The sequence below is a fragment of the Haliotis asinina genome, chromosome 1 (assembly GCF_037392515.1).
Source record: "Haliotis asinina isolate JCU_RB_2024 chromosome 1, JCU_Hal_asi_v2, whole genome shotgun sequence".
Lineage (NCBI taxonomy): Eukaryota > Metazoa > Mollusca > Gastropoda > Lepetellida > Haliotidae > Haliotis > Haliotis asinina.
The window spans coordinates 21,045,593-21,072,897 of NC_090280.1; the positions used below are offsets into that span (position 1 = coordinate 21,045,593).

The window sequence follows — 27,305 nt, forward strand, 5'->3', positions numbered from 1 at the left end:
AAATATATATACTATTTGAGTATATGCAAATAGGAACGGGCATGGTGGGCGAGCTGGCTAAGGCGCCAGGCTAGTGACCCAGCGACGTTGAGGTTTCGGGATCGAGCCCCCCCTGTGACCGGGTGTAAAAACCTTGGAGTCAACTTTGTGTGAAGACTCTTTCAGTGTTGTCACAACCCCTAGTGTACAGTACACAACCCTGTGCACTTAAAAAAGAACCCACGAATCCGTTGGTATATGACCAGATGGTGGCCACATGAACACGTGCATACACCTAGTTGCGGGTACAGCAACGTGCAGTAAACTTGGACAAAGTACTGTGACTATGTGTCCCAGTCCACCCAGCCGTCAATTGGGTACCTCGTTAGGATGAGAGAGCCACAATAAACTCGGTGCGTCTAGTGGCAGCAAGATTTGCATACTCCCCAGGGAGTTGAGATTGACATACGATGTGCTGTTGAGATTGACATCCAGTGATCGAGGGAAAAATATCAGCGCCTTGAGCATGCACTAGTGCGTGGATATGTGTGCTATGTAAATATCCTATCTATAAATATACTATCTATCTATCTCTATCTACTCCATATGCTAGTTCGAACTGATCTTCAGCAACTCAAGCTTGTCTCCACCGTGAAGAACCGGTTTAGAATTCATCTTCATCAACCCAATCTTGTCGTAAGATGCGACTAACGGGGTCCTGTGGTCAAGCTCGCTGAGTTGATTGACAAATGTAATCCCTTCCCACTTCCATAAATCGACGATCATGGTGTTAATCACTGGATTGTCTGGCCCAGACTCGATTATTTACAGACCGACGCCATATATTGCTGAGTGCGGCGTGAAAGAACAAAACTACCAACAAACCCTTATTTCATTAACTGTAAGAGACCGACATTTAAAAAGAAATAAAGTTTATGTATGCAAATCATACGCGTAATCACTACATGTATTTTGGTAGTTCATTTAATTGCTCTCACATGTTTCAAGGTAACTATTTCCTTACCAAACCTTCGATCAATTAGTCAGCTCGCTTGTGATCAAGCACCTCCCTTATTTCTCTGCCCATTGCCCAGTTGTCCCCAGGGAGAACAGACACTTTTATCTGTTCCCTGTACGCGCTGTTTTGACGGTATGTTCATAGAAGGAAGATATGGTTCGGTCAACAATGAAACAGGGTGTTTTCCATAGTGCCGACAGAAAACTCAGGGAAAGCACATCAGTTGCTGTCCCAATCAATCGCAGTTTGTTCTTTTCACAGGTGAATCAAATTTCTGTTTATATTTTCACGATGGTCGATGTCGTTTGCGACGTACCATTATAGAACCATTTGCGGTTTAGCACGAACGTGCTTCTTGATCAGATATTCATTGATGCTGGGGTCATGTTAGCATCCTCCCCTTGGTGGTTATTCCTTCAATATGCGCTGTCGCTGACAAGAAGAACAATAATGTGTATGGAATACTCGGGCTTGAATCTGATCGACCTTCGTCTGCGGCAGTACACAGTCACAACCATGTTGCAAGATGTGTCAGATGTCTTTAAGGATGGAAATCAATCCCTCAAACCGCGTATTGGAATTTGATACTGAGTCTCAGTACGTCAAAATGGGATTCTCACTGTAGTGATTCCAGACTGGGATCCGCCTCCAGCAACAAGTGCTGGCCGTAAAGAGGCGTTTGAATGGATCGGGGAATCGGGGACCGTTGTTTGTGTGTGGGCTATTGTGACCCTACGGCATTGGCGGATCTAGGAGGATGAGGTGGTGGTGGGGTGGGTATTCCAGGGGTGTCTCAGTATATCTGTTTGGCCTTTTCAGGACACCTCCTTACTTCAATGAAACAAACAAGCAGGATTATGGTGTTAAAAACGAGGACGTGAGTGTGTGGCATGCCAAAGGGAAATAACCCTACTTGTCAGTTTGTTGGCCTTGGAGGACACCTCGAAGTGATGCAGGCTTCTGGACTCCCTTGCTTCAATGAAACATATAAGTAGGATTATGGTGCTGAGAAAGGAAAGACAATCCAAGCGACTCGGGATTCAAATTCACAATCGAAGGGTGTACGGCATACCGAAGGGAGGTAACTCTGCTGCAAACTGCCACGACTGGATCACCAACACCGGAATACCAGGGACATTCATGTGACATTTTCACGTGAATCGTTAGAATGTTTCTTTTCTTAAACTGATTGAACTTACATTACTTGCCATGAAGGAGTGATTTGTTTCCTGTTAACACATCTACTATAGTAAACCAGCCGCTTTCGTGGCACTTACTGTGAAACCGTTGTGAAATAGTTTGTATTTAAAACCCTGCGCGTCGCTCCAAATATAAAAAATCCATAATTACACGGTTAGCATGCCTGCAACATTGTGAATTACCTCCCCGTGTCTCACTCCAAAACGCAGGCTTGTTGATGAAACCTCATAGATATGTATAGACCTGCTGAATGGCTTTTTGGACGCAACAGCTACCGCTGTGTTGCAGTGTATGAACGGAACAGAGAGTTGTGCTGTCAACGTGAGGTCGTGAGACCGGCACACTCAGCACGTTGTAAACTGGATCACTGGAGGATGACGGGAGGCCGTGGATTCGCGGTGTGGTATTGACGCTAGTAACAGACAAGCTTCATCCACAAACACTTGGTGACGAAAGGAGTTTGGACAATATACCGATCATGGACTTTTTGAGGCATTTGCTTAGTGATGATGATGATTTCTTTGGTTTCGATGACTGTGGTAAGTGATAAAAGAATACTTAGTGTCTGTTTGATATTGTTTTCAAGAAAAAAAAATTATTCGCCTTTACATGTGCTTGGAACCAGTGATATAGACAGAATTGTAAAATGGACTTTGATTTTAGAGATTTTTTGTCATTATTTTTTGTCATTTTCGGTTTAATGTGCTATGATGATTGTCTTAATATATAATATCTCTCTCTCTGTGTGTGGGTGGAACACACATATACATATATTTATCATCAAAATGATATCTACTGATATATCATAATGCTGATCAGAGACGTTGCAAATAGCACCTGCTGCAACTTTTCTAATGCCACATAACAAAACATACACATACTGAGATATTACTCGAGCTCATGGATAAATATCTAAATTCTTTTCAATTCTTAAATTCGTTTAAAATGTATGCAAGGTTTACATCTGACAAAATCAGCCATACAAAATTCTGTTCAAGAAAAAGCGTTCTGATTGTCAAATTTCTTCTCTGAAAACGAGAACAATCACTATCCTTCTAAACAAGAATGTCACGACAGTTAAAAAACCGGCAGTGTTGCTCCGCGTTTGCAATTAGGCTGCACTGAAAATAGGAACACGTATTTCAATATCATCAGCGTAGATCCTTGCCACAATAACCACTTGACTTGAGAGGTAACGTTAATAATAATAATACACTGAGGACTTCCTTTTTCTGCTTGGGACCAGTCACTTCTCACTCGCAATCGCCTAAATGTGATTCTGAAAAAAATGAACTGTCGATTGTGCAAGGAATTTACAGAGACTGCCCTACACTTTGTCAGTGGATGCCCTTCCTTGCACAAACTGCATATCTTAAACGACATGATGGCATTGGTCGATGCTTCTACTACCATCTTGGCCATAACTGTGGGATTGACTCAGAAGCTGTATGTCCAGTGCGTCATGTGACATAATGCTGTCAAGCTTCTATGGAATAGGCCCATAGACAACCTGCGAAGAATTCCTGCCCACAAACCTGATCGTGCGATAAAACTAATGAATGCATTTATATCATTGCATTTTCTGTCCCTACTGACAGCAAAGTGATTTGCAAGATTCAGGAAAAGCATGCTAAGTATGCGGACCTCGCCTTTGAAATGTCTCGGTTGCACCCCAAGTACACTGTTGGGAGACTCCCTGCCGTGAGGCCCTTGGTGTGTTACCTCCTGATCTCTTGGCGCAGATCAGGAGAGTGCCCGGGGTCTCCCTTCCAGTCTCTGGGTAATGCAGAAGGCTGCAGTGCTGGGGAGTTTTCATATTCTCCGGAAAGTTCTTGGTGGGTTCGACCAGGCAGCGTTTCTTGTAAGAAAATCCATTCGCTGCCTGAGCTGCGTATAGACGGGGCAAGGCCCTGAGCTGATGATGAGCTTTATCAGCCTGACTGTGCAAGGCCTACCCGAACCCTCTCCACTGCATTTTCATCTTAACCTGTAAAACATGATAATGATAGTCCATTTATCACGAGCCTTTCTTCACGCAGAATGCGTTCTCGAAGCGCCCAAGCTATTGACGTAGACACAGTCACAATAGAAGCAGTTACGGTCGCAGTAGAGACAGTTGTGTATACAATAGTTGTTTCAGTAATAATTTTTATGGTGCTGTCTCCATATCTACATCTCCTTCGTCTTGAAGTCGTGAGGTTGCAGGTGTAAATACACGACTTCGTCTGGTTGATAATTTGTGAGACCACTTCCTTGCTGAGAAGTAGAGACCTCACTTTAAGATGGTGTATTGTATTGTTTTGGAACCTTGAATAAAAAAGGAAACCGTGAGCGCAGACTTATAACGTGCTCCGTATATTTTTGTTGCGCAAGATATCTTACGGAACTATGGATAAGATATATATGTATATACGTATAACACATATCATGCAGTGTATGAAATAAATACACAGTAAATAGGCCTGCTCAACTGCGCTTTCCAGGAAAGAACTAGACAAGATATTTGCTTAACAAAACATTTTAGAGACTTCTTGAAGGACTGATCAGAGTTGAGAGATTTGATGTCCATTGGGATGGAGTTCCAGAATTAAGGAACATACACAGAGAAGGCATTTTCATCGAGATTAGTAGACGTGGATGGGATGGAGAGTTGCTGCTTGGTTGAGGATCTGAGAGTTGTGATGGGCTGGTACAGACTAAACAGGGCCTTGAGATACCGAGGAGTCAACATTAAGTGTGTAGTACGTGAAAAGAAGACGTTTGAATGTGATACGATGCTTAACAGGAAGCCAGCGGGGTTCCCTTAGGCTGGGTGAGATGTGTTCATTTGGGCGAGCATCGGTGAGTATTCGCTCTGCTTTGTTCTGGATTCGTTGGAGGTGCGAAAGGACAGTTGATCTGGTCAAAATGGAGTTACCATAGTCTAATCTAGATTTGACAAAGGAATTCATGAGAATTTTGCAATTTTCTTGCAGATTGTTCCTATTTTGCTGAGATTGTAATTTGCAGTTTGAGCGGTTCTGAGTACTTGAGCTTTACTGGACATTAAGCAGTCCATGATAACCCCAAGGCTTTTGACACGTAATGCTGGCTGGAAAAAGACCGAATCCTCTTTTAATATTTATAGGAGGGAGGTGTCATAACTGTTTCTTTGTATCAAAAAGGAAGAGGTCTGTCTCGTCACCATTCAGTGTAAAGCAATTTGCACCCATCCATTTGTGGACAATAGTGTTCCATCGCTGTGACGGCATTTCACACATCTGTCGGTTTTATGGTCATTTACAACTGCTGATCATTAGTATATCCGTGAAACAGTAGTGAATAACTCCTGATTATATCTCCCAGAGGCTGAATATATACTGAAAACAGTACCGAACCCAAAACAGATCCTTGTTGGACGCCATGTTGAATTGATATTAATATTGATCTTGATACATGTTATATAATAATTACGGTATGGCTTAACAAATTTCACAGTGAGTACGGGGTCACATGTTTTCTTATTGACAATAAACTGACACAATGAAACACATGTGACATGTTAATGGTACACACTTTAGACAAAGGTGCCCCTTGCAGAGAGAGATTACGAGTGCGTCCGGAGGCTGCTTAAAGCAATGCTCTTCGAAATATTCCAATTAACACTAGGATTACAAATGTAGAATGCAATTTTCGTGATACGCTGCAACTAATCTATAGTTCAACATTGCCCATTAACGACTTGAAGTTCTGTACTGCAGTGTACAATATAGTTTAACATAATTAACGTAAACGTTGTATACAAGTCTAGAAATACCCCATGTACACACTGGTCAAAGTAATGCTTGTGTTGCATCATAATAAAATCAATGGTTATAGTAATAACCAGTATTACACATAACAAAACACATAAAAGAGCTCCTTACATTGAATAGAGAAGAATCACAGAATTGTGACGCGATCCATATCTTTCTTCAGTGCAAGTGATGGTTGGGACCTCCACCTGCGCTACATATATACCTCTTATCACTGAACCCAGTGATTAATCATCTCGTGCCACGCTCACAGTTTCCATTCAAAATGACCAGCTCGCATTATAAACATCAAAGATCCTTGTTTGAACTGTGTATGTCCATTGTATACACAGTGGTGGCCGGAAGGAAGATTTTCCTGTCCACAATAACCCAACAGGCTTTTCATGTTTCATTGCACTGCAGAGCAGACATAGATTTTCTATGCACTGATATGTTTTCCTAAAGCCATCACTGCATATGATAGACCAAATGTTTAGAGTGAGTATATGTTTGTACCCCAAAGATATTATATCTATACGATCGCAAACTATTATAAAAAAGTTAGACTAATCAATAATAATTTTATGTATATATTTGCTTAATTTTAGCACAACAGCAACAACCTATTAATACAAAGTGAAACTGCTATTGCATTCAAAACACACACACAACTACTACTGCTAGGCTACTACTGCTAATCTACGGCTGCTACTACTACTACTACTACTATTCTAGGCTACTACTACTACTACTACTACTACTACTACTACTACTACTACTACTACTACTACTACTACTACTACTACTAGGCTACTACTGCTAATCTACGGCTACTACTACTATTCTAGACTACTACTACTATTCTAGGCTACTACTGTTAATCTACTACTACTACTACTACTACTACTACTACTACTACTACTACTACTACTACTACTACTACTAGGCTACTACTGCTAATCTACGGCTACTACTACTATTCTAGACTACTACTACTATTCTAGGCTACTACTGATAATCTACTACTACTACTACTACTACTACTACTACTACTACTACTACTACTCTAGGCTACTACTGCTAATCTACGGCTATTACTACTACTATTCTGGGCTACTACTACTATTCTAGGCTACTACTGCAAATCTACGGCTGCTGCTACTACGACTATTCTAGGCTACTACTGCTAATCTACGGCTACTCTACTACTACTACTATTCTAGACTACTACAACTACTACTACTATTCTAGACTATTATTACTACTACTACTATTCTAGGCTACTGCTGGTAATTTACGGCTACTACTACTACTAATCTAGACTACTACTACTATTCTAGGCTACTACTGCTACTATTCTAGGCTACTACTGCTAATCAACGGCTGCTACTACTACTAAGCCTTGGCTACTACTAGTCTTCGGCTGCTACTACTAATCTAGACTACTACTACTATTCTAGACTACTACTACTACTATTCTAGGCTACTACTGCTAATCTACGGCTACTCTACTACTACTATTCTAGGCTACTGCTGGTAATTTACGGCTACTACTACTACTAATCTAGACTACTACTACTACTATCCTAGACTACTACTACTACTATTCTAGGCTACTACTGCTAATCAACGGCTGCTACTACTACTAAGCCTTGGCTACTACTAGTCTTCGGCTGCTACTACTAATCTAGACTACTACTACTATTCTAGACTACTACTACTATTCTAGGCTACTACTGCTAATCTACGGCTACTCTACTACTACTATTCTAGGCTACTGCTGGTAATTTACGGCTACTACTACTACTAATCTAGACTACTACTATTAATCTAGGCTGTTACTACTAATCTACGGCTGCTGCTACTACTACTATTCTAGGCTACTACTGCTACTCTACGGCTACTCTACTACTACTATTCTAGGCTACTACTGCTAATCAACGGCTGCTACTACTACTAAGCCTTGGCTACTACTAGTCTTCGGCTGCTACTACTAATCTAGACTACTACTACTATTCTAGACTACTACTATTACTATTCTAGGCTACTACTGCTAATCTACGGCTGCTGCTACTACTACTACTACTATTCTAGGGTACTACTGCTAATCTACGGCTGCTGCTGCTGCTGCTACTACTACTACTACTACTACTATTCTAGACTACTACTGCTAATCTACGACTGCTACTACTACTACTGCTACTATTCTTGGCTACTACTGCTAATCTACGGCTACCACTACTGCTAATCTACGGCTACTACTACTACTATTCTAAACCACTACTACTATTCTATGGTACTACTGCTAATCTACGACTGCTACTACTACTATTACTACTATTCTAGGCTACTACTGCTAATCTACGACGACTACTACTACTACTATTCTAGGCTACTACTACTACTATCCTAGACTACTACTACTACTATTCTGGGCTACTGCTAATCTACGGCTGCTACTAGTACTAAGCCTTGGCTACTGCTACTACTAGTCTTCGGCTGCTACTACTAATCTAGACTACTACTACTAATCTAGGCTATTACTACTAATCTACGGCAGCTGCTACTACTACTATTCTAGGCTACTACTACTATTCTAGACTACTATTACTAATCTACGGCTACTACTACTACTGCTGCTAATAATACCAATACGACTACTACGACAATGACAGCAAGGGCAACAAAGACGAATGTGGTAGCAGCATCGACCACAACTCCAACCGCTACCGACCCCTGAAGGTCCCGGGGTAGAATGGGCATTCAGCAACCTGTGCTTGCCATAAAAGGCGACTATGCTTGTCGTAAGAGGCGGCTAACAGGATCGGGTGGTCAGGCTTACCATCGATTCCCTTTTGCGCAGGTCGATGCTCATGTTGTTGAACACTGGATTGTCTGGTCCAGACTCGATTATTTACAGACCGCCGCCATAAAGCTGGAATGGTGCTGAGTGTTGCGTAAAATTAAACTCACTCACTCACTCACTCCAACCGCTACCACTGTTACCGTATATTACTTCCTGAACCTGATACCACTTAGGCCAGGGCGGTGGGCTAGTCTAGTAGGTACTTTTTCCAATTGATTTCATGTACAGGCAAACACATGTATGAAAATGTAACATTGGCAGGGTTTTTTTTTCCAAGTATTAAATGTAATGTGGACCCATATTGAAAAAATAAATACTCACATCCCGTTGATAAGTAAACATATCTTGACATGTCATACTGACGGACAATTTAATTTTTTGATGTTCTAACCTTGTTCTAAAATCATTTATGTTGCATCTGTAGATATAACGATTGACCGCCGAAATGATGTCATTAATGGGAATGCTGTTTTCCCTTTCATTCCCAGCATAGGGATTTTATTTTTAAATTCCAGTAACTGTTGTAACTTACTGAGTACAGCCATGATTCTATTTGTTTAAATAATTTGAAAATAAATTCCCATTCCCATAACATGTTAGTATATAAAATTGGATAAAGATCTTCACCACTTTGTCCATTTTGTGAAACAAATACTACATACCACGAACTATTTCTTTCCAAACAGATACTACTTAAGCCACAACTAGTTTAAAGAACTAGCACCACTGCAACTTGATTTCTGTAACAACTTGACTGTCTAAATAAATGCTTCTGATCCATAATTAGCTACATGCTGTTGATGCTGTTATTGGACAAGATTTCGATAATGTGCTCGTGTTTCACAAATACCTCTCTGTCTACACTATGTCTAAAGATCTCAGACTGGAACACATATTTCATTCATTTTATTACGTCTCCATACCCCCACCTCCAGCACTGGGGGGTGGGGTAACCTCGAGGTTCAAACTTTCGCCTGTCACGCCGAACACCTGTGCCTGATTCCCTACATTGGTACAATGTGGGAAGCCCATTTCTAATGTCCCCCCGACGTAATATTGCTGGAATGTTGCCAAAAGCGTCATAAAACCAAACTCACTCACTCCATGGAACCAATCCCAGTATGTCAAAGCAATCCCCTGAAGATACTATCAAGGAAGATTACTTTCAGAGATCGCCCCTTTCTTAACGATAGATTTACATTGCTTGAAGCCTCTCTCATTTTATTTGAAGGTGATTCGCCAAGGTTCTCTCGTCATTCCTGTCCTAATCACCATGGCAGTTATGCAGAATCACACAAATCTGCTGTCACCAAATACCGTGTAAAGACATCCCAGCAAAATCACTGCGGGTTTTACACCTTGCACCCATGTTGGAAATCGAACCCGGGTTTTCAGCGTGAAGAGGGGACATTTACCCACCAGGCTACCCCACCACCACACCCATATGATGTGCCTCAATTCGCTGTTCATAATGCGGAGCCCTCTTTTGCCGTTGGAGGAACGGTGGGGTGGTCACATAGATTAACCTGATTGGTCGAGTACCCGATCATGCTTGATTGTATTTGCGGGATTAGATGTACGTCAATTTGGTGTTGTCGCACTACAATAGATTAAAGTTCTTTAACAGCGGCGTTCAACCACTCATCCACTTGTTACCCCAAAGACTCGTGTTCGATTCCTCACATGGGTGCAGTATACAGGCACGTGTTTAACGGGGCGGTGGGGGTAGATTAGTGGTTAAAGCGTCCGATCATCACGCCAAAGTTCCGGGTTGGATTCCCGTCATGTGGAGAGCCCATTCTGTCTTTCCCGCCATCATATTGGTGAAATATTGCTAAAAGCGGCGTAAAACTAAACTCACTCACTCAGGCAGAGAATGATGATCATTTCAGTGAAATGTCCGACGGCTATTGCAATCATCAAATTCCTGTTTCTGTTGACTTGTCAGTTAGTTAGATCGTGTATCACTTTTATCTGTGTTTACAACTGTGGTGCACAAATGCTTACGTGCCACGACAGAATGACAGCCAGATTTCTGTCAGAGTGTGTCTGTTTTAAGGAATCTGGGGCTATTCTCTAACAATATATTTTCATTAGCTGGAGACAATGGGACGATAGCAGGTGCTCTTTAGCAAACTTCATCCGACCACACTGACGGATTGCTTCGTCAGCCTGTCACGTTTCTTAAACGATTCAGTTTATCACTAGATACTTGTCGTTCTATAGGCGAAATTGCTGACTACATTTTAGTACACTCAGTCATTAGAAAATGACCGAGGTGAAAGGGTTTGGTTTTATGAATCTCGGGATCGGTGAGACACGCCCCTATGGTGACGTTGTTTCTCTTAATTACAATTACGAAAGTGAACTCCAGAAAGGTTGGAGAATGACTGGACTGAAAAGAATAAATTTAGTTTTACGCGCACTTAGCAATATGCCACTAGACATATTGACCTAAATATTCCAGCTATATGGTGACAGTCAATAAATAATCGAGTCTGGACCAGACAATCCAATGATCAACGATCTCCGCAGTTGAGATACGATGACATATGTTAACCAAGTTAGCGAACCGGCCTCCCCGATCCCGTTAGTTGCCTCTTACCACAAGCACGGGTTACTGAAGATCAATTCCTATCCGGATCTTCATGGCTGTAGCTGAAAGTAGATATTTAGGATTGATAAAGAACGTACGATAGTATGCCCACATTTACTATCCACAGAAATAAATTCCATTTATATCAATGGATCGCTGAAAATCAGCGATGACACCAGATGTTCGCGAAAAGGGTTAGTATGCCCCACATGTTGCATCTCCCATTCACAAAATTTGTCGAAAAATGAAAGTAGTTTTTTTTCCAAACGCCCCACATCTGTACCGGCCATGGAGGCGGTTGGATAGCCCAATGGTTGAAGCGTTGACTCGTCAGGCCGAAAACCCGGGTTCGATTCTCCACACGAGTAAACTGTGTGGAGCCCATTTCTGGCTCCCCCCGCCGTGGTGTTGCTGGAATATAGCTGAAAGCTGCGTAGAACTCACTCACTCACTCCATGCGACGGTAGCCTGGAAAAAAAACAGACAATCAAGTGATCGAAGGACCCGAATATCAAGTCAGCTAATGCTGAATTACGACAGCTGTGAGTGCGTACAGAGACATTGTATAAGCAAAGAACAACGTTTGTGAAATAGCTTTGTTTCTCAACATTTATTGGTCAGGTTTTTGTGTCTCGGAACAGACATGTGTTTGTGACTGACTCGGTATATTTGAATGCACTGCTTATGATAAATCTCGGGGACTTTTTACAGCCAGCAGAGGCATGGACCCAGATGAATTGAATACAGAATATGCATACAGCCCTGAGACGTGAACCATGACCTACTGTTTTAATATCTGTCATTCGCTTTAACATGTACAGGGTATCGTGCCTACAACTCCGTCATCGGGAAAATGCTACTCTGTTCGTTGCTATGGTTGCATACAGTTATGTAATACAGGGAGTATTTTTTCTTTCAGTGAAATTTCATCTGAATGAGTTGAAAAGACATATTTTTAATCATTATCAAAAGCTCATGGAGAATACGTTTCAGTGAAGACACAAACAAGTTAAAAAACTTGGTTTCTAACTAGGTCACTCTGAGGCTCGAAAACCAGTATCCTCTGCAAGTCCCGAACAGGAACACACCCGTAACTTAACAATTATCCATACCCACATCTTACCTCTCCGTATCCTCTGCAAGTCCCCAGTTTGTCCTGGTTCTCATATCGTGACGAAAAGCATTTTGTATCATGGTTTTTAATCACCTGAATACCGTACTATAACCCCATAATTTTTACCACTGTTGGAGCATAACTAATAGGTATTCGGTATATCGTAATTTACAAACCGATGAATGTATGAGCTTTTCATACATATGGTTTCTATGCTATTTAGCCTTTTCGCTCAAAAGAATGTTTCTGTAAGATAGTTGATGGAATGGGTTTTTTTTTTCGTTATTGAAATTTTACATTTAAAATTCGGGCATGTTACAACATACCAGAGGGCTATTATGAGATTTAAAACCAAGCAACCCGAAGGACGATAGCCCCGAAGGTTTACCCTGAGGGTCAGTGCTTTAAATATACGTTAGGTATAATGTCAATATTTGGTACTTACCGTTGAAATCAACTGGGATGAGACTGGCAGACGACACCTTGCTTTGCACGCGCTACCCGTGTACGGCACATGGGATGTCCACACTGTCTTTAGAGGAACACATGGTTCATGCTGACGAACAACCTCGTTCTTCACAGCGATCCTTCGTAGCTTAGTGGTTAAAACCGCCAAGGTATATAGTTAGCGAATGGGATGCCAGTTCGAAACTAGGTATCGGCACTATATGTTAGAAGTTATCGATAATGTGATATTTTATGATCACATTCAGAGATAGCAAGTCAAAGTACTGTCAGTCTTCAAAACATGCAATAATTCAAAGTCAAGGGAGCTTTATGTTTCAATCCTGGGATCGTGTAATTATCCCTGGGATCTTACAGTTCCGTGGGCCTTATGACGTATAATGTGATAGGCAGTATAGTGGCATGACGTCACCGGAGGTTTGTACAGTTAGACAGTGCCGTCTCTTGCTATGACTTTGAGACTTGCAAAGGAAAGTCTAGTCACAGGAATGAAAGCATTGAACAAAGCTTTGCGTTACACATCATCTTCATATAACAGGACCCCATTTAAAGCCTTAAATCTCAAAGGGAGCTCCAATTCACTAGACGAGGTTTCTTCTATCATCATCACCGTCATCGTCATCTTCATTATCAATACCCTCCACTTTTATCGTTGAAGCAAAATTGTCATGCGTGTGGAATGATATGTGCTTCGTGACCTATTGTCATTATTACATATACGTGACAGACATTTTAAGAATTCGAATAGTACAATCGTCTAATATTTTTTGGTGTTCCTATGCTTGACATAAATATGCAGATTCAGCATTTTAATGCACAATATATCCTTGATTGTTCTGTGAGAAACTCTTAACTGAAGACAATGGGAAAGTACTACAAGTTTGTGGAAGTAATGGCATTTTGCTCTGTTTTATATTTCAGTCTGTTGGACATATTTCAACTACAAACTTTTCAAAACGGTTTCCCTGATTTTCACACCACTTCCATTCAATGTAGGAGTAAAGATAGGAAAGGAACGCAGTGCGCGGTTCTGTCTCTTATCCAATAAAGTGTGAAGGTAACTAACCCCATGCGCCTCTATCAGTCACACAAGACTGTCACGGAAGGTTAGAGCACTTCTATGGTCACACCCTGAGAGAGGCTAACCCAGGTGACGCTGTTTTCTGTAGGAGAAATGGTATTTATGCCAGATAGGAATGGATGTTCAAGAGAGTAAGGAGTATTTAAATTACATGTAGAGATGGGGTATTCAAGGCGGGAACGGGGTATTTAAGTGGGGGAAGGTAGAGAGGGAACTGATAGTTAAGCGGGGTAAGGGATATCTATGCATGGACAGAGGTTTTCAAGAGAGGAAGGGGTATTTAAACGATGGATGGGGTATTTTAGCGTGTGAATGGTAATTTAAACTGAGGAAAGTGTATTTAGGCGAGGGAAGAGGTATTTTAGTCAGGGAAAGGGTTATTTTAGGGTAGGGATACATATTTAAGCGAGTAAAGGGATATTTAAGGTAGGGAAGGACATTTAAGGTAAGAATGGATATTTAAGCGAGGTAAGGGCTATTTAATTGAGGGATGGGGTATTTAATGTAGAGACGGGGTATTTAATGTTAGGGAGGGAGGGAGGAGTATTTATGATAAGGATCTGTATTTAAGGTTGCGAAGCTGTATTTAAGGTAGAAGTATCCGAGTTATAGAAGGGGTATTTACGGTAGGGAAGGGGTGTTTATGGTAGGGAGGGTAATTCAGGTAAGGAAGGGTACGCACTTTAAGTACGGGAGGGGTATTTAAGGTATAGCGGGGGTATCAAAGGTAGAGAAGGGGTACTTATGGTAGGAAGGGGTTTTGACGATAGGGAATGGATATTTAAGGTGGGGAAGAGGTATTTAATTGATGTTTTAAGTTCAAACCTGTTTCCGTTGTTTTCTTTTTTATCTGCTTGTAAGCTTCGGAATTTACGTTCCTCCTCCGCTCTGCGGTCGTAATTCAAAATTATTCAACCGGTTTTTCCAGTCCAATTGTCACTTGATTGTCTTGCTTATTTACAGACCAGCGTATGGCGGCAGTACGGCTGTACGACGTCACGTAAAACATACTTCAATTTTGTGAATGGTTGGGCACGACATGCTTAAACCGGTGTTGTTCACATACTAGTAATACACAGATATCTTTCCCTTAAACGTTTTCGGGATCACCGCATCCCAGTTGATTAGATCGGTACGTATGGTGTTGATCACGGAATTGTGATTATCACCAGACCGCGGTCATATATCCGGAATATTACGGGGTAAAACTAAACTCACTCAATCGCTTAATGTCTTTGACTGGCATGATGTGGTGATCAGGGGTGGCTGTTCAATGGATGTTCAACTTACTATTCGACTTTTTGTTTAAACACCAATAATGTTGTGAAACAATCGCCGTTTTGAAGATTGTCCATATACTGTAGTTGTGCAATAAATACGCGTACAAATGCTGATCATTATTCTGACTAATCATCGCAGACACTGGATTATAGAAGTGCATTTTCTATTCTATTTAAAGTAGTTGTGCAGTAGAAAAAATTACAAATACTGATTCATTATTTTGACTGAATCGTCTACAGACTCAGTGACTGTTGTTTTCCAGTTACTGTTGATGTCAAGCGAGAGTCAATGCACATATTGTGCGCCTAACCATTTATACAATATGGCACAAAACAGCCATTATAATTTATTATTCAATTTCCACAACCTATTACTTTACACTCAAAGGAATCTGTGAACAGGCAAGGCTAGATATTCCTGACATTCAATATTGCATTGTGGTTCGAAAACAGAATCCATGAAGATCCGGGTTACAAATGATCTTCAGTAACCCATGATTGCCGTAAGAGGCGACTAACGGGATCTAAAGAGCATGCTCGCTGAGGAGTCTAACACATGTCATCGTATCCCATTCGCGTAGATTGATGTTCATCCTGTTGGTCCCTGGATTATCTGGTCCAGACTCGATTGTTTACAGACCGCCGCCATATATCTGGAATATTGCGGCATAAAAGTAAAGTCACTCTCTCACTCCATGACAGAATTACATCTTCATGCAGGGTAGCAAGACTTTGAAACAAGGCTCGCCAGTTTGTTGTAACACAGAGCCACATTTAACACTGAGAAGGACGTACTTGTCATGTGCTTGGGACTTGAAAGGCAATGAAAACAAGGGATGATTTATCATGGGATATTATTATTGTCGTCTAACGCGTCAAACATGGAAATATCTTCCCAGTGTTTAACAGAGACCCTTTTTGAAAGCTTTACGAGGTGTCGAAATTTGAAGCCCTAATGAAACGCAAGTTGTTCGGACCACTTTGAAATCTACCTTGAAACATCATGCTCGACTGCAACATAACACTTGACGGAAAGACAAGTTGCATGGACAGCAAGTATACTCTGACGCTTTCCTGAATCTGTGACAATAGAGCTATGATTTGATTTGTGATCATCTCCACTTCGAGTTATGAATACCCCATGCCCTAAGGCTATAATTTTGTCACCCGAATGATACGTAGTCGATTAATGAAATGTTTTGAAGCAATTAAACTTTATTCTTTTCTGAGATTAAATTTCCAAAAGAAAATTACTAAAGAGAAAAAAAGAGGTTTTTGAAAAAAAACCGGATCTGATGATTTTCATTTCATATTTCTTCTGTGAATATATAAAGAGGCCCTCCTTGGTTGTATCTGGATTCTGTTTCATGCTGATGACAAGAACTTTGCGGTACATTTGCTCGACCTACTTTCTGCAGATGCTGTGGAGATTTGGAATCCAGTCCTAAAGAGGTTTTAGAGTTAAATCCAAGCTTGAAAATACAGATGCACGGTTAAGGCATATTTATGTCTATGCTACGACACTGGGGTTAGATGTGGCTTTATTGGATATATCTGCCATAGCACGCTCTTTGAGCCTTACTTTTAAACGTAGTATTTTTGTAAACATTGTCATTGGAAGCAACTACATAGATTTCATCTAGGGCAGCTTTGAATGAGAGCTGGCAGGGAAATAATGGCCTCCTCAGGTATTACTTTACCCTTCTGACGTGACTAGCTCTGAAAGATGTAAAACGGGATCACCTCGTTTTGGGGGTCGTGTGCTGGCTGCTCATTGTTGTCACATGTTTGAATAAGTGACTAACGTTGTAAAGGGAGTCTGCATTTGTGAGTTTATTGGCACACTCAGCAAAAATTCACATATCTGTAGAAAATGGAATCCGGACAAGACTATCCAGTGATGAACAGCGTGAATATCGATTTACTCAATTGGGATTCGATGACATGTGACAACCAGGTCAACAAGCCCGACCACCCGATCCCGTTAGTCGAATCTTACGACAAGCTCGGGTTACTGAGGACGTCCTCAAGGGTCTACTAGAGTAAACAATTGTAAACGTCATCTGTGATTATTTGGCGTTGCGGTTGTTACTGGCATGATGGTCATGGCAAACGCAAGTAATGGTACTAACAGCAAGTTCCTATTTTTAGATGAGGAAAACATTTGGCAGTCCATGAACCACACCGAAATGACACGGGTCAGGTCAGACCAGCCCTTTGAACAGAGCACAAAATCGACCATAGAGAATCAAACTCAGAAGCAAACGTGTGACCAGACTGCAAGGATCCACTTTCCTTTCGGAGGTACCTGTAGAACCTATAGGTGGGATGGGTGACTAGCAATATCTTTTGACAATTGCTCGAGTTTGTGGTGAGCCCTTCTGTTATGCAATAACAAAACATCCATAATGTTGATAAATACTAATTATTTATATATCTTAGGAGTAATCCCCCTCGATAGGGAGCCGAGTGGTGTCAAAGCGTCCGCTCGTCACGCTGAAGACCCGGGTTCCATTCTGAAATATATATACAATGTGGAGCCTATTTCTGGTGTGCCCCTGCCATGATATTGCTGGAGTGTAGCGGCGTAAATGCATACTCACTCATCCCTTCACTCGTCAACCAGTCACTGACTGTGATGTGAATACATTAGCATATACTAAACGTATGCAGGTATTGAAATGTGAAATATGATCTCGATGAAATATATTATGATGTAAACCCGCAGCAAAGATTTATGTTTTACAAGGTCATGTGCAAATTTCTTGCATAAGAGACAAAACTAATATGAATATCTAATCCCGGTTGTGACAGGTTACATATTTCCTATCCTTCTTAGGCGTGATCCCAATTTCGGGACAGCCTGGATTTCCAATGTGATTCAGTGATTGTATCTTACCTTCACTGTGCAACGGAATCGCGTATTTTTTCTGCTTTTTTTTCCTTAAAAAAGTTATGTTCCTAGACAGGGATGGTGTGTAGCCTACTGGTTGAAGCGCTCGCTCGTAACATCATTCGTACAACGCGTGACGCCCATTTCCAGTGTTCCCCGTCCAGATATTGCTGGAATATTGCTAAAAGCGTCCCAAACTAAACTCACTCACTCACTAATCCGAAATTGTTTATTGCTTCTAATCCTGTATGTTGTGAAATAGGTGTATATGCTCTCTTTGTCTTGTCTGGATTTGTAACAAAAGTATAAAGTTCTTGAAGGACATTTAGGAGTAAGACTAACATGACAACATGGCTCGTTTTTCATCTTAATACGACGTTTCAGAGCTAATTCTTGCTCCTTAACAACGCTTTGTAGTCATTAAACTGTTCAGCACAAGGGACATCAGAACATATGTTCATGGCCTCGAGCAAGACCTCTTGAACATCCAAAATAGGTACAAGATCGGAAGCGAATGCACGACATACACTCCTCCGGTTGGGGTAGCCTAGTGGTTGAAGCGTCCGTCTTCATGCAGAAGACCCGGGTTCGATTCCCCACATTGGAACAACGTGTAAACCCCAGTTCAGTATTGACGAAATGCAACATCCTTTGATGTTAGCGTTGGAATATTCAATCATAATTGCACGTATAAGTACCATTTTAAAATCTGTATATATGGTAAACAGAACTAGATATTTGTTTACACTCCTTTGAACATGGTCCGTGAAGATCCGGGTTGGAACTTGTTTTCAGTAACCCATGCTTGTCGTAAGACGCGACACGGAATGGAATGGTCAGATTCACGGACTTGGTTGACACATGTCATAGCATTGTGATCGATGCTCATGCTGTTCATCACTGGATTGTCTGGCCCAGACTCGATTGTTTACAGATCGCAATTATAAGGCTAGAACATTGCTGAGTGCGGTACAAAACTAAACTCACTCACTCACACTGAACATGGTCTTTCGGCAGACGAGTGATGGGGCGACGACCAGTGGACTACTCAATGAATATATAACGGGTGGAGATCGATAGGATAGTCCACTCGTCACACCGAAGACCCGCGTTCGATTCCCCACATGGACACAATGTGTGAAGCCCATTTCTGGTGTCTCCGCAGTGATATTGCTGGGATATGGATAAAAGTGGCGTTCAGTCAAACTCATCACTCACTCACTATGCCGGGTTTATGGAGATACGTATTAGAAGACTAATAACAGATGACAGTATTACACAAGTATCAGAACAGGTTCTACTAAGATCTTATATTCAAATGGAAATCATGCCACGACTGAATGCTTGATCAGCGAACTTTTCAAGTGCTACACCACCAGACTTTATATCAATAATTTAACGATCGTAAATTACGTCTTCAAACTGATGAATTTGACAGTTTAATGTTAAGGTGACAAAAAACTCACATATTGATGAATGTAATCAATTAATTGATGTACACCTGACGCTCTTCTTCCTCAAGCAATGACATCGGGGTAAACGTTCCACCCTCTCAAAGCCTCTACTAAGTGATAATATTACACAATCATGAAAGAAAGTATGAATAATAACATTCAGAAAATATTCTGAACATGACTCAAGGCAAACTTAGCGCTATACCTGTCCGTAAGTGTATTCTACTTTATGGGAGAATACGGTGACCTTAGAGCAAAAAAACCCCACTTTGTACAACGGTACCCATAAATAAAAAGAATCGTCTAAACGGGATGATATGTCGTGAGTGTGACTTTATACTGATTAAAAAGGTGCCTTCATCAATGATCCATTAATGTGCTGCCCTGTGACCATTCGTGTCAGATATATTCTTTAGTAACCCGTGCTTGTCGTGAGAGGTAACTAACGGGATCGGGTGGTCAGACTCACTGACTTGGTTGACACAAGTTATCGCATTCCAGTTGCGTAGATCAATGATTGTGTTGATCACTGGATTGTCTAGTCCGGAACTGGTTGCTTACAGACCGCCGTCATGTAGCTAGAATATTACTGAGTGTGGCGGTAAACAATAAACAAACAAATAAGCATTATCATATGTTTGCTGGAATGTTCTTGGCCACCAATGGAATGACGACGACGACGACGACGACGACGACGACGACGATGATGATGATGATGATGATGATGATGTTAGTCAGGCGCTGAAGTGTACATCCAACTCACTTTGACGTATGTGCTTCTCTTGCACCTAAAGACCAACGTAAAGAATAAACATTGGTTACCGTTGCCTGCTTCACACCTCCCATTATTGTAACTACAATTGCTCACATTAGCTGCTGCCCGACCAAGGAGAGAATTTGAACCGTCCAAGTACATCCGCAAACGATTATGACTTAAAATAAAATCATTTTTAAGAACACATTTGTAAGAACTGATCCTTGGTGTGTTATGTCCATAAAATAAAAGCAAATACATGGAATGGCAGCTGTTCTTTACATAACACAAGTTAGGTCATTGTGACATTGCGCAATGCTACCCGTCTCATAGTTATTAGTCATCGGAGGCTGGCGACGGATGCATGGGTTTTGCCGAACAATGATGATGAATTTGATACTCGAATCATTGACGGTTTATCAGATTCCGTTCATGTCTAGACCTACTCCCATCTGACGAATGAGTGACTTTATTTTAACGTCGCACTCAGCAATATTCCAACCATATGGAGGCGGTCTGTAAATAATCAAGTCTGGACCAGACAATCCAGTGACTAACAGCAAGGGCGTCGATCTGCGCATTTGGGAAACGATGCCAAACAAGTCAGTGAGTCTGACAACCCGATGTCTCTTGCGGGAAGCATAGTCGCCTTTTGTGGAAAGCATGGGTTGCTGAAGACCATTTGTACCCCTGATGTTCATGGGTCGAAATCTGGCGAGAGTTTCACCTGCATTGTTTTCTCTATACAGGATGAGGGTGGATGAGTGAAGAATGCAGGAAAGTGATCCAGACAGTTAGATGAAAACCCAATACGTTATTGCAAATGGTACTGGTTAATGTTTTGTGAAACGTTATACAGAGAAATAAGGTGCTGAGATGTGTGAAAGAGTCAGTGTGGGTGGGTGTACACTGCTTATTGTAATATTCCAGCAATATGAGGGTGGGGACACCTGAAATAAGCTTCACGCATTGTACCCTAGGGAATCGAACCCGGGTATTCGGCGTGACGAGTGAACGCGTAAACCATCGTGCTATCCCACCATCTTGTTACTCTCTCTGGCCCTAAACACCCAAATAGCAAGAGAAAGAAAATAACATGAAAACATATATAACAACAAAAGACACAAAAGACAAATAACACTTTCAAGAAACAGTATCTCAAAGGTAATTCAAAGCGAAATGTCTGATCCAGACCCGATTAGTTACATACCGCCAAAATACAGCTACGTGCTGCGTAAAACTAAACTCACTCACTCACTCACTCACTCACTCACTCATAAGTGTAAAAACATGTTTTGACATTTTTGAATGTTACTCGAAACAACAAATATACAAACAAGCAGAATATTACCGAGCATGTGGTGTACGATACATAACGGTAGTAATTGTTAACACTTTACTTTGTTGACAGTCTTGCAAGACACATTACGCCGTCACTTGCCTTTCTCTTGCATTTTGTGTGTGTGTAGTAGGTTCAATATAACCTAACCATTAACAACAGTTTAACAAGTACAACATTCAGCAAACAGGAAGGTGTGCCATTTCATTCAATAATTTCCTTTCAGGTGTGTTATGCATCTAATGTGCATCCGCCCACCTATCATAAACACCATCTTCGATCAGTAGTATATGCGTACAACATGTAAGAAGAAAGTTTATGTCTAAAGTGGATGTACACGCTTTGCATAATGTCGGTATCTTTAGAATAATATATTTTAAGTGTTGTTTACCGTAACAGCTATCGACCGTGAACGCCAGTTATTTTTTTCTAGACTCTTGGCATCTGATTTTTCTTTTCAGAAACCATGATGAAAGAGGAATTCGGATGTGACATCACGTGCACCCCTGCTCAGTCTCGTGCCACTCCAATTCTTCCCCCATGTCGAGTCTGTGATGAGAATGCATCCGGGTTCCATTATGGGGTCAACACGTGCGAGGCATGCAAGGTAATGAGTGAGAAAGTTTAGTTTTATGCCGCACTGAAGAATATTCCAGGGATATGGTTCTGGTCTCAAAATAATGAGTTTGGCCCAAACAATCCAGTGATCAACAACATCGATCTACGCTTTTGCGATATGATGACACGTGTCACCCAAATCTGCGAGCCCGAGAACCCGATTCTGTTAGTCGCTTTTTGCGACAGTCATGGATTACGGACGGTCAATTCAAATCTTTGTAACTGTGTAACTTTGTCAGTGCATGTCTGGGCATGCAAGATAATGATGATCTGTATTAGGTTATGTTAACTGTGTGACTGCCGGTATTCCAGACATATGACCACGTTCTGTAAATAAGCGAGTCTGGACCAGACAATCCAGTGACTGACATCATGGGCATTAATGTACGTAATTTTGACATATTCACCAACTAAGTGAGCGAGCATGACCACCCGATCCCATCAGTTGCTATACACCTGGAAAATTGCCGAGTGCCGCGTTAGACAACCAACCAACTAACCGATCAGCCAACCACCCAATCAACCAGCCAACCTGAGCTTTCGATGACCCTGTTTCCTTTATGCGTTTGGATGCAATGGTCGGTACCTTTATCAGTGCGTGTTGTCTTCTAGAGAAAGTTTGGCATTGTATATGACAGAGGTGACGTATGTATCTGAAAACTTCATGAATGCTTCTATAAAACTGCCGAGAGGTCGGGTAGTCAGGTGGTAAAAGGGTTTGCTCGTAAAGCGCAAGACCCAGGTGCAATTCCCCACATGGCTATAATGGTAGAAGCGCATTTGTGGGGTGTTCCCAGACGTGTCATGTACTAGCGCCCATTCATCCAATGATGAAGAGCGCAACGCTAAGTTCAAAAAAGTCAGCGTTGTCTCCATGTCTCAGCAAGCGGTCAAAAGACGGGTGGCGAGGTTAAGGGAGACATTAACTGTCACCATCACATTCATGCACTGGCGCTCGTTCATATGAAAAAAACCCATTAACTCTCCACTGTTTCTAATCCTCACATACATTTAATTTGCCCTAGTCCATCCCTCAAAACTCATTCTCGCGTGACCAAGAGGTCACCAGAACAAGGGCGACTGTGTCTGTCAAATCACATTCACACAACGTGTAACGCCCCACCTTGACCTATACTTGCAGTCAGCTTGGGTCAGTCCAACTTTCAGAACTATAACTGATACACAAGACACAATGGAATTGTCCCACAACATATAGCAACTGATTTCTTGTCGTCCTATACTAGGAGTCTACTGCCAGTCTATCTTTCAAAACTACGATATACAAGACACAATGACGTTGTCCTACAACATTTGGCGACTGATTTCTTTTATACTCGCAGTCTACTTTGGGCCAGACCACCTTTCAAAACTACGATATACAAGACACAATGACGTTGTCCTACAACATTTGGCGGCTGATTTCTTCTATACTCGCAGTCTACTTTGGGCCAGACCATCTTTCAAAACTACGATATACAAGACACAATGACGTTGTCCTACAACATATGGCGGCTGATTTCTTCTATACTCGCAGTCTACTTTGGGCCAGACCACCTTTCAAAACTACGATATACAAGACACAATGACGTTGTCCTACAACATTTGGCGGCTGATTTCTTCTATACTCGCAGTCTACTTTGGGCCAGACCATCTTTCAAAACTACGATATACAAGACACAATGACGTTGTCCTACAACATATGGCGGCTGATTTCTTCTATACTCGCAGTCTACTTTGGGCCAGACCACCTTTCAAAACTACGATATACAAGACACAATGACGTTGTCCTACAACATTTGGCGGCTGATTTCTTCTATACTCGCAGTCTACTTTGGGCCAGACCATCTTTCAAATCTACGATATACAAGACACAATGACGTTGTCGGGGTCGTCTCGGTGACCACGCTGAAACGAACTGACAACATGTGTTTGCGTACACGTGAACATCCGGGCTAGAATTGAGCTTTAGCAACCTATGCATGTCTCCTCGTGAAGATACGTGTTAATATTGATCTTCAGCAACATTTGACGATCCGGAATATAATTCAGCAACCCTTAGAAGATTCGGGTTAGAATTAGTTTTCAGCAACTGGTGCATGTCTCCTCCGTGAAGATCCTGTATTATCTCGGTATTGCTGACTGTGTCCTGGGGCTGAGACCAGTGAAGATCCGGACTAGAAGTGATCTTCAGCAACCCATGCTTGGTTTAAGAGACGACTAACGGGATCGGGTCGTCGGGATCGTTGACTTGGTTGACACATGTCATCAGTTCCCAATTGTGCAGGTCGATGCTCATGCTGTTGATCACTGGAATGTCTGGTCCAGACTCGATTATTTAAAGACCGCATCGTGTCCCTCTTGCGTAGATCGATGCTGTTGATCACTGGCTTGGCTGGTCCAAACTGGTTTATTTACAGAACTCCACCATATAGCACGGATATTGCTGAGTGCGGCGTAAAACATCAAACAAACTGTACGTTTTCATGAACACCAGACTGTTTATCGCCTTTGCTGAAAATAAAAATCATTTCATAAGTCGAATACGTTACTGTTTGAAGTTTTGGGACCATCTTTTTCAACTTCACAACAATATTATGATTCGTAACTGTAATCTTACGGAGAATAAAACCAAATTATATTTAGATTTTCAATTGTTAAAAACAACTGAGTTCAATGTGTATGAATAGTTCCATCAAAAACATTATTCCTCGAAGCAAAATAATCCTTCCCTATACATCATTTCGAAGAGACATCAGTACTGAGGTTTAGTCAGAGTCGTTTTGAGTAACACGCGAGTACAGAGTGAATGAGTTTGGTTTTACGCCGCTTTTACCAATGTTACAACAATATCACGAAATGGGGGTCACACACTGTACCACGAACGAATTCGACCCCGGACCTTGGGCGTGACGAGCAAACACGTCAACTGTTATGCTACCCTATATAGCTAGTAGGGCAGCAAGCTGAGTGCTGAGCCGCCAAGGTTGCTGATCAGTGGTCGTAGCAAATATTCAAAAGCTCAAACATAATTTCTAGTTTTTAATGAATGTCGTTTTATAATATACTCCATCCTTGTATTTTAAAAGTATGCAGTATGCACGATAACAGGGTGTTCTGTTGCGCTTGCCCAGTCTTAATCACATTCCCTGTAAATCTAGAGACATTGTTCTGACATGACATCTGAAATGCCACAGTGAGCCTATTCACCGAACGTACTATTACCCAAGATGGCACCATTGTGTTTGTACTACCAGTTCAGTCAACTATGAACTTCTTGGATACTAGGGAGTGGGGTAGTCTCGAGGTTAAAGCGTCCGCTCGTCACGCCTGACCATCCAACCCCGTTAGTCGCCTGTTACGACATGGTCATTGAAGATCAATTCTAACCTGGATCATCAGGATAACATCAGTGGAGATCATGGTGACACACGTGGCTCTTCCAGCAAAGCCTGCAGCAGATTATCACTTCGTCACTCATACCACCGATGGTTGACACATTAAACGTGACCCGTACCAGGACAGTACGTGACCTAATTCATAGCCTGTCGTAAGAGACGATCAAATGGTCAGCCTATTACAGATGAACTGCTGGTCCTTCCAGAGAAATAAAACCGGGAACATCGTCATGCGCAGTGTATTCAATTATTGTTAATCTTTAAACGTTACCATGGCCAATATGATTTGATTTTACAATGGAAAAGGTTGTCATTTAAGCTGCCATTGTGACTTCATGCATGCACGCCTATGTTAAGTGAGTGTATGTTACATTGTGACGAAATTACGTTAGAATTTGACGTATTTGGTTGCGCCAGTCAACGAAAGCTGACTGCGCGGATGATTGCTCATAATATCAATCACTGCATTGTCTGATTCAATTATTTTAGAGCACCGTTACACTTTTCAAATTTACATACATTCAGGTTACAATTGATCTTCAACTGTTCATGATACAGACAGTTTTCAATAGTCATATGGATATATGTTTCAGGGTTTCTTTCGCCGGAGTATGCTACGACGAGAGAAATACAAATGCCTTGGGAATGGCAACTGCGACATAACTTTGGCGAGAAGAAATGGCTGCCCATACTGTAGATATAAGAAATGCTTGTCTGTCGGCATGTCAAAACACGGTAACTCTACCTCACTAATTCGATTTGCATCCATAACACCTCACCCCACCCCACTCTACTAAAACGTATAACAGAACACAACAAAACATTACCCCCAACACACCCGCCCCCACTCCCCTCCAATTAAAATAGAAAAGAAAATGAACGGAAAACAGAAACAAAAACCAAACAACACATCCAAACACAAAAAGCCGCCCCAAAAACAAAATAGCAAAACTAAAATTAAGTGACAAATATTGTTTGAGTGGAGTAGTGAATATAGTAAGTTTTTTTCTAATTTGTTTTACATGTTCAGATAAATTGCTGTGTAGAGGGTGATTCTTAGTAATCGTAGTTGTTGCTATGGAAGTAATAGTAATAGTAATAGTAATAGTAATAGTAATAGTAGTAGTGGTAGTGGTAGTGGTACTAGTAGTAGTGGTGTAGTAGTAGAGGTGGTAGTAGTAGTAGTGGTAGTAGTAGTGGTGTGGTAGTGGTAGTGGTAGCAGTGGTAGTGGTAGTAGTAGTGGTGTGGTAGTGGTAGTGGTAGCAGTGGTAGTGGTAGTAGTAGTGGTAGTAGTGTTAGTGGTAGTGGTAGTAGTAGTAGTACTGGTGTAGTGGTTATAGTGGTAGTAGTGGTGTAGTAGTAGTGTTAGTGTTAATGTTAGTGGTAGTGTTAGTGGTACCAGTAGTGTTAGTGTTAGTGTTAGTGTTAGTAGTAGTGGTAGCAGTAGTAGTAGTAGCAGTAGCAGTAGCAGCGGCAGCA

At 41.5% G+C, this 27,305-nt stretch overlaps 1 protein-coding gene across 7 annotated transcripts in view; it reads left to right on the plus strand.

Annotated features, from left to right (window-relative positions):
• The window catches only part of LOC137274113 (vitamin D3 receptor A-like), a 54,682-nt gene that overhangs the window by 15,427 nt on the left and 11,950 nt on the right, over nt 1-27,305 (plus strand). For 2 of the 7 annotated variants that reach the window (XM_067807117.1, XM_067807125.1), the window contains exons 3-5: nt 17,524-17,676; nt 22,274-22,419; nt 26,419-26,560. In XM_067807117.1, the coding sequence (XP_067663218.1) occupies nt 17,547-17,676; nt 22,274-22,419; nt 26,419-26,560 (418 nt within the window). In that variant the 5' untranslated portion in view covers nt 17,524-17,546. Of the gene's footprint in view, nt 1-2,562; nt 2,737-17,523; nt 17,696-22,273; nt 22,420-26,418; nt 26,561-27,305 lie in introns of those variants that run through there. The other 5 variants (XM_067807142.1, XM_067807158.1, XM_067807166.1 and 2 more) reach the window with 4 other exon arrangements.